Genomic DNA, 12585 nt, shown 5'->3' with positions numbered 1-12585 from the left:
TCTTGGGGTATCTCCCCTTTCTCTCTATAGTCCTCTTCCCCACTTTGAGAAGCCTCTCCAGCTGGGAGCATGGTGACAGGCAGTCTGTGTGGATGGGAACCCTATGCTGTTTCTTTGCTAAGATGTAAATTTTTTTGTGCCCTGTTTCCTATCAAAGAAAGGCCATTTAGCAGGTAATGGCCCATTGGCCTTGTTTACACCTGGCTGAGGTGCCAGCTTGACTTTGTCTCTGAGGAACTGGTTTGGCCACTACCCAGACTTGGAACATGTGTTAGAAACACCATACAGTGGAATTTTATAATTTTACATTAAACAGTGTTGCCACACATATTTTACCAGAACAATAATGACCAGCATTATTGACCATAATGACCAAAACTGTAAATTTTCAAATGATACCTCAGAAGGCATACCTTGCACAAAGACTTACAATAGTGTGCAAGGGGTGAATACAGGGGTACAGTCTGTCACAGTAGATTCTGTCTTTAAAAAGGGAAACAAAAAGGACCAGGGAATTATAGGTCAGGCAGCCTAACTTCTATACCCAGAAAGATACTGCAACAAATTATAACAATACGTTTGTGATCACCTAGAGAATAATAGGCCAACATTGATTTGTCAAGAACAAATCATGCCAAACCAACCTAATTTTCTTCTTTGACAGGGTTACTGGCCTACTTGATGGGGAAGCAGTAAATATGATATATCTTGATTTTTAGTAAGGTTTTTGATACGGTCCCACATCACATTCTCATAAGCAAACTAAGGAAGTATGATCAGATATAATTACTATAAAGTGAGTGCACAACTGGTTGGAAGACCATACTCCTAGAGTAATTATCGGTGGTTCACCCTCTGACTGGGAGGATGTATCCAGAGAGGTCCTACAGAGATCTTTCTTTGGTCTGGTACTATTCAATATTTTCATTAATGATTTAGATAATGGAGTGGAAAGCATACTTATAAAATTTGTGGATGACACCAAGCTAGGAGGGGTGGCAAGCACTTTAGAGGACAGGACTGGAATTCAAAATGATCTTGTTAAGTTGGAGAATTGGTCTGAAACTCAAGATGAACATGAATAAAAACAAGTGAAAAGTACTAGAATCAGGAAAGAAAAAGCAAATGCATAAGTACAAAAATGGGGAATGACTGGCTAGGCAGTAGTATTGCATAAAGGATCTGGGATTTATAGGGGATCCGAAATTGGATATGAGTCTACAATGTGATGCAGTTTCAAAAAAGACTAATATTCTGCTAGGGTCTACTAGCAGGAATGTTGTATGCAAGACTAGAGGTAATTGTTGTGCTCTACTCTGAACTGGTGAGGCCTCAGCTGGAGTATTGTGTCAAGTTTTGTGTACCACACTTTAAGGAAGATATGGACAAACTGCGGAGTCCAGAAGAGAGCAACAAAAATGATAAAAGGTTTAGAAAGGTATGACCTATGAGGAAAGGCTAAAAAAACTGGGCGTGTTTAGTCTTCAGAAAAGAAGAATGAAGATGGACATAATAACAGTCTTCAAATATGTTAAGGGCTGTGATAAAGAGGATAGTAATCAAGTGTTCTCCATGTCCACTGAATGTAGGACAAGATGTAATCAGCCTGATCTGCAGCAAGGGAAATTTAAGTTATTAGGAAAACTTTTCTAACTATGAGGACAGTTAAGTGCTAGAATAGATTACCTAAGGAGGTTGTAGAATCCCCATCACTGGAGGTTTTGAAGAAGAGGTTAGATAGACATCTATTATGGATTGTCTAGGTATACTTAGTCTACCTTAGCATGGGGGTGTGGACTAGATGACCTCTCAAGGTCTCTTCCAGCTCTAAATTTCTGTGATTCTTTGTCCAGGACTTCGGCACAATTTGGAAAACAATTAAAACACAGTTAGGACCTGTATGCAATACAAGACCAAATTCTTTTGGAACCGATCCTCCTTTTTCACCCATTGTTTTGTTGTGTTTGAGGTGGTGAAATAGCAGATTCCACTATGTATGTCAAAGTAGTTCCATTGGCTAATTTGGAGGGCAATATGAGACATTTGAATTTTTAAAGTATGAATTAGATCTGTTAGGTGAGAGACTCACTAAAGAGAATTGAACGTGTAATATAACAATAACAGGAGTGCTGGGATGCATTGGAGAAATGTGATGGCTACGTAGCCATTTTCATCCTTGAAGTTATGTCATTGGTTTGCTAATAATAGGCAGACTGATTGGAAGAACTTTTTTTTTTTTTAAGGGAGCTTCATGGAAAATGACTGGACTGGAGTTAGTGAATAAGTAGATGAGTACCAGTTGTGGTTTCAGACACTCTAAAACATGAGGTTATCACCTGATATTTCCCTCATTACAGTGATTTGACTGAAATCACAACTGAGTAGATGAAGTAAATAGCTAAACAATGAGAGGGTTTCTTTTATCCTTCATAGTAATTTTTACTATTTTAAAGATAGCTATTTCCATGGCAGACATCCTATTTTACAATTAAAAGTATAAAAACCCACCACAATTCTTCATGTTATTTATGCTTTCTCAGAGACCTAGTGCTTTTGCTCTCAAACTTTGTACAGAGCACCTGGTTTGCCAGTTATTGCGAAGCAACATGCTTTATTGTGAACAAATGAAATTGGCAGCAGAAGCAAACCTTAAGAATATTTCTTGCATTTGCTTCAGTTCCTTTTGCAACGTATTCTCCTGTTTATGGCTAATCGTAACAAGAAGACTCCTGATACCTTCAGCTTTCAGTGGTTGTGTCTATATTAGCCTTTTCCCCCTACATATTTCCCACCGTTGCCAACACCAATGCAGCTCCACCATGGGAAGCAGCAGTGAGAGTGCTAGTGTAGAAAAGCCACCTGCACTATCTTGATCGCTGTGTCATGCACATGTATCCCTACATGTCTGGAATGCCCCCATTCCAGACAACATGTTAGTAATAACGTCACTGGTGCCTTGTTTACACTTATCAGTGGAGCTGCACCAATCTTTGCAATGGAGAGAAATATTTGGATGAAAAGGGTGGTATAGACAAAGGCAGAGAGGCATTGAAGTGCATTTATGGTCAGAAGAGAGGGTATGCTGGTACCTGCTTATTAAATAGCTAGGACTTCTTAGTATTCCAAGCCCTGTCTGCTTGCTGTTCTGAAAGATATGTTAGCCCTCTGTAGCTATTTCAGATATAGGAAAGTAAGCTGAGGTTGCATTCTTCCTCATAATCAACAATATTCTTAACTAAGACCTTGTCTACACAGGAAAGTTATACTGGTATAAGGTATCAAGTATCAGAAGGGTAGCCGTGTTAGTCTGGATCTGTAAAAGTGGCAAAGAATCCTGTGGCACCTTATAGACGAACAGACGTATTGGAGCATAAGCTTTCGTGGGATGCATCTGACAAAGTGGGCATTCACCCACGAAAGCTTATGCTCCAATATGTCTGTTAGTCTATAAGGTACCACAGGACTCTTTGCTGGTGTAAGGTATGAATTTATACCTCTATAGTTATACTGGCAGTTCCCTACATTGAATAAGAGTGACTTTTTCTGGGTCAGCTTATGTCACTTTGGAAGTAGCTTAAGCAATACCAGAAAAAGCCATTTTTATGCTGGAATTAGGGAGTTATGCAAGTGTAACTATATCAGTATAGTTGTACCGGTGTAATTTTGCCACTTAATTTCCCTGTGTAGATGAGTCCTAAATTCTAATTGCAGAATTTGTACTGCTGGCCATGGTATCTGAGCCAGAAAACACCAAGCATGACTGTTGGATCCCAGGTGAAGGTTACAGGACTGGCAGTTAGGGGAAAAAAATGTTTTATTTGTTAACTTAGCTATTTGTTATAAAGTTACTCAAAGAGAATAAATGAGAACCTCATGATGCCATTTTTCCCATTGTCTTTTTGTTATGTTTGACCAGTTCCTAGCACGTTGGGGCCTCTCATCCCTGAATATGGCTTTCAGGTGCTACTGCATCACAAATAATTATACTTTTAAGAATATAACAGCACCTTAAGCATATATTCTGTGAAACATTTGTGATGTAATAATCATAAGGCAGCCTCAATTTACAGCACCAATATTTTTTGTTGAAGATTGGCCATTTTTAAGTCTGTTGTTGAGTGTCCAGGGAGGTTAAAGTGTTCTCCTACTCGTTTTTGAATGTTACAATTCTTGATGTCTGGTTTGTGTATATTTATTCTTTTACGTAGAGACTGTCCAGTTTGGCCAATGTACATGGCAGACGGGCATTGCTGGAACATGATGGCATATATCACATTTAAAAGTGGCCATTCTTCAACAAAAAAACTTTAGAAACAGACTTCAGTGAGAAACTGCAGAACTGGAATTAATTTGCAAACTTCACACCATCAGATTAGGCCTAAATAAAGACTGGGAGTGGCTAGGTCACTACAAAAAGTAATTTTCCCTCTGATACTCACACCTTCTTGTTTACTGTTGGGAATGAGCCACACCCACCCTGATTGAATTGGCCTCCTTAGCACTGACCTACCACTTGGTAAGGCTACTCCCATCTTTTCATGTGCTGTATATTTATACCTACCTACTGTATTTTTCACTCAATGCATCTGATGAAGTGGGTTATACCCACGAAAGCTTATGCCCAAATAAATTTGTTAGTTTCTAAGGTGCCACAAGGACCCCTCATTGTTTTTGCTGATACAGACTAACATGGCTACCCCTCTGAAACTTTTAATTAGACTGGTATACATAAATCAGTACAACTTTCTAGTGTAGACAGTGCCTACGAGTTGAGAGGGGTGGGGGCATTCTAAGCATTCAGTTCCTGGCTCAAAGGAGCACTGACTGCAACAATAGCTGTGGTTTGCTCACCGCTTGTTGGAGTCAAGTCACTAATATTGAAAATTTCATAGATCTTGGGAAATGCTGTACATTTTCTTTTCTTCCCATTAGTTAATATTTGTCTTGCTTCCTTCTTTCCTTTTCGCCTTGGTATTTTTGTTGTTGTTGTGTTTTTTTGTTTTTTTTTTTTTTAAAACCCTGCTACATGTTGTTAGCTTGAGATTGTGGTGTTCATAAGTGAAAGTCACACTGTGTTCATTAAAATGATATAATTAGATGAGCTTTGAGTTAGCTCTTTGCCACACTTCCTCATCGGAAAATGGTACAGTTTATGATGAACCCAGTAGCTACTAATGTACATAGTAACTACAGAAGCCAGTTCTTGTTTTGTTAGTTATACAAATAGAATGTGAAAGATGTTAGCTGGCCTATTACTGCCCTACTATGGGATCATAGAGGTTAGGGCTGAATCAAACTTTGGGCATAAAATGTTTGGGGTGTTGGTTTGGGGGTATTTGGAGGTATTTACCCTAAATGGTCAATACTTTGGAATAACAGATTTTGAAAGCAACATTTTACTTACATGGCTTTTTTGATCTGTTGCAAAGGGGCTGGCGGGGGAGTTAAAGTTTATTGGGAAATAATATAATTTAGGGGACCTATGTATAAGGAGGTATAATGGGCAGGTTATACGAAGAATGGTGAAGGGAAAGGAATCAAAGGTCAGATTGCAAGAAGACGTCAACCCACTTTGCCCCCCGGGGTGGAAGCCTTTTGTGGAAGGTAAGAACAGTGACCCAGTTCCTGATGGAGACCTCTTCTTTCAGCTAGCTGAAGCTATGTATTTGGGGGTGGGGAAAGAAAGGGAACAGCATGTAGGAGAAGAGTAAAAGAGTACATGGCACTAAAATGGAGCAGGGAGATAAGGCTGAGGAGCAGAGGAAAAACTCAAACAAGAGAAGACAAAACAAGATTAAGAAACAGAAAATCTAGCAGGAGAAGAGCAAAATGTAAGCATGGGGAGCAAGATATGCAGACAGTAAAATAGGATTAGACTGGGAGAGTGAAAATGCAGTATAGACATTTGAGACTGGGAGATTAACTTTTCTCCTGCCCTGGTTTTTACTTGATAAGTCGAGTTCTTCTGTTTTGGAGAGGGAGTGTTCATTCCCATCCAACTCTCCCATTGCATGTTCCAGCTGTGTGTTTTTCTTTCAGTTTAAACCTGTGGTTACCCTACAGGTGATAGATCTGCAAACTAAGAGCCAGGTCCTCAGCTGGTTGAAATAATCGTCATAGCGCTATTGACTTCAGTGGAGCTGTGCCAGTTTACATTGCTGAGAATCTGGCCCTAAAGGTTATGGTCTCTGATGGCTCTGCACTGTGCCATTGACATGTGTGTAAAATGCCACCAGATCAGAATCCAGATGGCACTAGCGTTAAAAGCTACACAAGGTGCAAGGCAATGGAGAATTAGGTCCTGAATGTTTCTATGGTGCTGAAGAGGAAATGGAATCACCATGAAAACAGTTGTTCAATCTGATGAATTATTTAATCCAGACCACAAATGTCTTTTTGCACATGTGATGCACAAATGTTCTTTCAATCTGAACACACCCTTTCCTGTCACAGATGTCACAATTCTTAAAACATCCACTTGTTTATCTAGTTAGCAGTTTACAGGTGGGAGTATATGGGTTGGATGGGTTGGAGGCAGAGAAGAATTCAGTTGAAGAACTAAGCAGTCTTTTCCGGTATCTGTGGGTTGGTGGTAGAAGTATTCTTGGGAGCGCTCTGTGTCAGTACTTTTGGTTTCTGAAAAGAAAAGTATAAATTAGTCTATAAATAACACTGAGTTCAGAATTCTGGGCCAGACCCATAGCAGATGTCAATCAGGGTGGCTCTCGATTGAAGTAAAAATTACATCAGCTGACAGTCTAGTCTTCTCTATGCAACATTTTTTTTAAATAGATCATTGCATTTTTAACACCATCTTCTTCTAAAATAAGTTAGTTTGTCAGTAACTCTGCCCCTTTTCCCAGAATTGTTTCACTTACCAACAGAGCTGATGCAATTCTCCCCTTCCTGTTCTTCCCCTGCCACTCAAAAAGTATAGCTTAAAGTGATTTTTTTTTGTTTCTATATGTAATTTAGAGCATTTCTAAAGTGTATTATCACCACACATGCAGTCATGGGACATAGTCAGTTCTCCATCTTGGAGGCTTGTCTAACACGGTATTTTCTCTGATTTTACTAAACTGATAGGAAAAAATGATTTAGTTAAATCAGTGCAACCCTTTAGTGTGGATGAAATTACAGTGGTATTTACAGAGATATTTATATCAGTATAGCTTGTTTTGGCTCAAACACTAATATAAACACATTTATACCAGTATAACTATCCATACTAGAGACTAAATCGTTGCAACAACTATGTGTAGACAAGCTCTTAATGTATTCATATGTCTTTGAGCATCCTGTCCAGTTTTTCCTCTCTATTTTGGGCTCTTTTCTGGGGGAATGATTTGGTTCAGTAACTATCCTCCAAAAGCTGAACAGGTTATTAAATTACCATACAAACACATTAGTTAGATACACTGCCAAATATTTATATTTTAAAGGATACTTTAATATTCACATATGAATTTAGGGCTTGCTATGCCAATTTCCTTAACATGATGTAGGATCTTCCAGAGATGTTAGCTGAAAGTGTCTGCATTTCTTCAATCTCATACGGCTGTTATTAGCAGTACATGTTTATAGTGTAGAATTGCCCAAAGGCCTCAGTCCTGACTGGAACTCCATTCTGCTGGGCACTGGATAAATACTGGGCCACATCATGGTCCATTCCACAAGCCAGCCCAGGGACTTGAGGGGGCATGTGTCCCTTATTCCCTTGGACCAATACACTGTACCACCGCTTCCTGTGTGTAGGGAGAAGTGGGCTCTGAAGAGCTGCTACGTTCAGGTAGGTGGGAAAGAGCCTTGACTCGGCTCCCCTCCAGTGTGCCCAATTATGCAGTTTCACTGGTGCATCAGGGAGCATGTGCTGTGACGGGTGTAGGCCTCCCTCCACAGAGCAGCTAGGAGAGAGATTGTGACTTTGCAAGGCAAAATCTCTCCACTTGTGTTGCTCCTGGAGTAGCCTGTGATGTGCTCCCCTTACTCTGGTGTGGATCACAAAGAGATGATCTTCTAGACCATAGGAAAAAGACAATTCCTGCCTCCTTGGGCTGGTGTTAAGCATTTATATAACTTAATTTCAGATATTTTGATTTAAGAAAAATTGTACAGAGTGGTGAGGAAACATAGATTCAGCAGCATGCTAATAAAATGTAGTAGTCATTCTATACCATGGAGTATTTTTTGTAAAGCCTCTTTTATTTAATGAAATGATTGGCATTTGAAAAAACTTCTACACAACTATTTTTAGTCGGTGATTTACAAGTTAGATAATCAGTTTGTCGCCACTCAGATCACTGAGTCCCCATGAATATAGTGTGTTTGACAGTTAAAAAATCTACAATATTATTTAATTTTAAAAATTCCCTTTTTAGCTAGCTGTGTGGCAAGGAGTTTTCCGGACATGTACTGTAGTTCAGATGATTCATTGGTTTTTGCTTCTCCTTTTAAAGGATTGCAACTTTCTATAAAGCAGCAGTTTAGCTTTTAGTCTGAACACAGAAAAGCAAAACAATCAAAGAATCTTTCAGGCTCCGTTCTTATTCTAAAACTAATTGCTTGATTTATTATGCACTTACAGGAATTTGTAACCGTCCTGGTACGGGACCCTAGGATACAGAAGGAAGACTCTTGGCATTCACATATAAACTATGAGATATTCATTCATGTAAGTATGAAAATAACATAGTAAAAATACTTTGCACTTATGTAGCACATCTATTCAAGGCTGTGATCACTTCAGAAATATTAATGATTTAAGCCATACAGCACCACTGGGACATTAGCAGGTATTTTTATGCAGATGGAGAAACAAAGCAATGGATAAAGTGGCTTGGCCAAAGTCATGCAACAAATCAGTGACAGAGCTGGGAATTTAATCATGATACACACTGGCTCACATTTGTGTGCTCTAGTATGCTCTGTTCTCTGGCAGATACTGTTCATGGTTCAAATTCTTAGCAAGACGACCAATGTGGCAGACTTTTCATAGTCACTGGTTTTATCATAGTAAGAAAAACCATTGGATTTCAAGCATCTGTGTTTATACAACTCTCTTTTCAATGAATAATCCAGTTATTTGCTTCATAATCAAAATTCCTGAAGCTGTTTTATCTGTCAAGCTATTTGATTGTCATAACTGTGTAAATGTTCAATGTGGCTAGACATTTATATTGTGCCCAGTTCTGTGGTATCTGGGTACTTCAAGTGTTTTTCTTAATGCTTATAATTTTAGTGTACTGCATTTTAATAAGGATACGTTTGAAATTGTGATTCTATCATATCCTAAATCTGCCATACATTTCATTTAATTAAATATTGCTGATTATTCTTCCATTACCACACTTTGCTGGATGAAACATTGAAGGGATTATAATAATTTCCTCAATCTAGATCCTGAGATTGAAAAATATGATGTATGAAAAATTTCGTTCTTCCCCTCATGTTGGCAGGATTACTGGGTTCAGCCTATTACTGTTTTGAGTGTAAAGTGTCCCCTACAATATTGGCTATCAGACAAACATGGATCACGTTGGAGAAAAGTGAAATTACATCTTTTGTCACACATTGATGCTGTACTTTGGGGAAGCCCATTGTTGGAAAATTGACAAGAAACTGGTAATGTGGACAGAGTGAATGCATAAGAGGATAATTTGGGTCTCTCAGAGGTTCGGTTTCTGCCATTCCAAGCACTCCAACAGCAGTACACCATACCTTGTCCAGCTCTCTGCCATTACCTTCGGCTTAAGCCTCTCTTGAAGGATTTATTTGATCCTGTTATACTGGAAGCACTAGAGACTCCAGAATTGTTGCAGATATGGAGAGTACTCCATAGGTTCACCTGACCAGTTATAGCTTCTTACGACTTTGTGGCCCAAAAACCCCTCCTTAATTTAGATTGCTAGCAACAAGCATTGAACAAAGATTTGTATATATTCTTGAAAACTAGCCAACGGAGAAATACCTTACAAAGCATTAAAAACTGTATGTATCTACAGTTGAGGCTGATTCAACAGAAAATTTATATTTCATTCACACTGGTCACTGCACAGCTTACAATGCTTTGCCAAAACAAACTGCTGTTGGAGATGTGGGTCTCCCAGAGCTCAGATGTTTTGGGACTGTCCCAGGATACAATCCTTTTGGCTAGAAGTGGGCAGGAGGATTAATATGATAATGGATATCTCTTTATAAATTACTTCCCAGAACTGTGTTTTGGGATATATCGCATCATCTTGGAAACTTTCCACCTCATGGAAAACTTGTTCTCTAGAGCAGTGCTGGTAGCCAAATGTCTCATACTGCTTAGGTGGCAGGGCAGACTGCCTTCAGGGCTAGAAGCTTGGCTCAGCAACTGGGCTGACCTAGCAGCTAAAGGGCAGGTAACATTTCTGAGAAGAAGGACCTCAAACAGATTTGAACAGATTTGGTCCGACTTTTTAGAAGTCTTTGATTAACTCATAGTGGATGGAAACTGAGATAATACTCTCCTCTCCTTCCCTGCTCCACTCCCTTCCTTTCTTTTCCCTCCCTTTTTTTCTTTTCTTATTTTTTGGGTGGAAAATATAAATTAAAAAAATCTTGCTTAATTACTCAAATATTGAGGTGAGAGTTTGAGAGCATAAAGTCATATGATTGCTAAATAAAGCCACAAGTCTGTCAGCACTTATTACTTGTGTGTGGGAGGAAAGCATTCATCTTAGTAAGGGCAAACAATCAAGTGACTGGTAACTAAGGGCCCAATCATTACATCTGCTTTTCCCTGTGTAGCAAGTATTCATGCTAGTCCTCTTGATAGAGCCCTGCGCATGCGATCCGCAAAAATTATCTGCGGATGCGGATATCCGCAGATTTGCAGAGCTCTACATTGGGGGCTGAACTGAGGCTCCGAGGCACCCCCCGTCTGGAGCCCGGTCGGGGAGAGATGCGCTGGCAGCTGTGGGGGGCCATGATGGACCGTCCATCTATCCTGGGTAGGGAGCAGTGTTCCCTCAAATTTTTCCCACCCATGTGCGGAATGAATTTTGTTATGTAAAGCAATATGGAGGTGATGTGAGGGGGTGCAGAAGGGTGCTCTGGGGCTATGATGGGGAGAGAGGACTCCCCTGAGCTCTCTCTCCCCACAGCAGCATCTGGGCTGGGGAAGAAGAGGTGCTTCTTCCCTCTGCAGCAGCTTCGGAGCAAGGGCGGCAGTATAGGTGCTCCTTCCCCAGCAGGTCCAGGCTGGGGCTGGGTTCAGGCCATGGGAGGGCTGCTGTGGCAGAGTTGGGGCCGGGGGAAGGGCGTCCCGGCCGCAGCAGGTTGGGTGCCGGGCTAGGTTGTGGCCTTCCCTGGCTGCGGCAGGTCCCTGGGTGGGTTCTCTGAGCGCCTGCGCTGTGCAAAGAAGGCTGCTGGACGGAGACACAGCTTACAGTGAACTTAGCCAGGGGCCCAAGCAGCCCCCCACCCAGGACTTGTGGAGGGACCCAAGGTCTCCACAGCTGCCAGCGCAGCTCTCCCCAGCCGGGCTCCGGCCAGGAAGGGGGGTAGCTCGGAGCTGCAGACCAGCCACAATAACAGCTGGGCAGGCAGCTGTGGGGAGCTGCGGTGGACCCTCCACCTGCATTGGGCATGGGACCCAAGCAGCCCATGAATCCTGTCCCTACTCCCAAGGCAGGTGGAGGATCCGCGCCACATTGCAGATACTGTCAGAGCCTTTCCGCATCTGCAATGGTATCTGCAGATATAGTCCATGGATACAAAGTGGTTACCCATGGATTTGCAGGGCTCTTCCTATTGATTTAACTGGGACTATGCATGCTTGGAAGGAGTAAGTGTTTGCAAGGTAGTGACCAAAGCTATTTTAAAAAAAACACCCTTTTTTAAATGCAAAAATTGGAGTTTTCTGTTGGAAGTCATTTTCTGACAAACTTTTTCACCTGATGTAATTGATGTCTTCATTCTGATCATTCTTTGCTTTTAAAACAAAGTGAAGAAAAATATATTTCCCTGAGAAGTTAGAAACTGATCCTGATCTGGTTCAAGATGCAACTGTTTACATAGCTATTATACTGAACTGAATAGAAGTCAGTCCTTCAGCTTTCAGGGAGAGAATTCTCAGTGCCTTTTTTTAGTATGAAATATCTATGCTGTTTTCTTAAGTCTAAAGGATTTACAGGTAAAGTGAGTCTCATTTCCCAACAGACAAATAGCATGTGCTTTACAAGGAAAACATCTTGTGTTAGACGACGCTTTCGAGAATTTGTATGGCTGCGGCAGAGACTTCAGAAGAATGCTGTGCTACTGTGAGTGACTTTTTTTTTTTTTTTTTAATTTACCTTCTTCCATCAAATACAAATTTAATACTCTGAAGATGACACGCAGGTAGGGTTTTTATCTGTTCGGAACTATTACTAAAGAATCATATAAGTTAGAGTTGGGCAAGACTTTAGCCCATATCCTCTGTACCCTACCAGTGCAAGGTTGTTTTCCACAATATATTTTCTAGTGGTTTGCGGGTACTTCTACACAGTAATAAAAATTTTGTGGCTGACCTGGCCTCTGGGACTGAAAAACTGCTATGTAGCTGTTCGGGCTCAGGCT

The 12585-nt window shown here is 40.6% G+C and overlaps 1 protein-coding gene across 4 annotated transcripts in view; it reads left to right on the top strand.

Annotated features, from left to right (window-relative positions):
* The window catches only part of SNX10 (sorting nexin 10), a 66429-nt gene that overhangs the window by 37996 nt on the left and 15848 nt on the right, over window positions 1-12585 (top strand). For all 4 annotated transcript variants that reach the window (XM_073333653.1, XM_073333652.1, XM_073333654.1 and 1 more), the window contains 2 exons: window positions 8585-8671; window positions 12187-12287. In XM_073333653.1, coding sequence (XP_073189754.1) covers window positions 8585-8671; window positions 12187-12287 — 188 coding nt within the window. The remainder of the gene's footprint in view (window positions 1-8584; window positions 8672-12186; window positions 12288-12585) is intronic.

The sequence above is a fragment of the Lepidochelys kempii genome, chromosome 2 (assembly GCF_965140265.1).
Source record: "Lepidochelys kempii isolate rLepKem1 chromosome 2, rLepKem1.hap2, whole genome shotgun sequence".
Taxonomy (NCBI): Eukaryota; Metazoa; Chordata; order Testudines; family Cheloniidae; genus Lepidochelys; species Lepidochelys kempii.
Note: the sequence above shows the minus strand (reverse complement) of the source record. Positions and strands in the feature narration are given on the sequence as shown.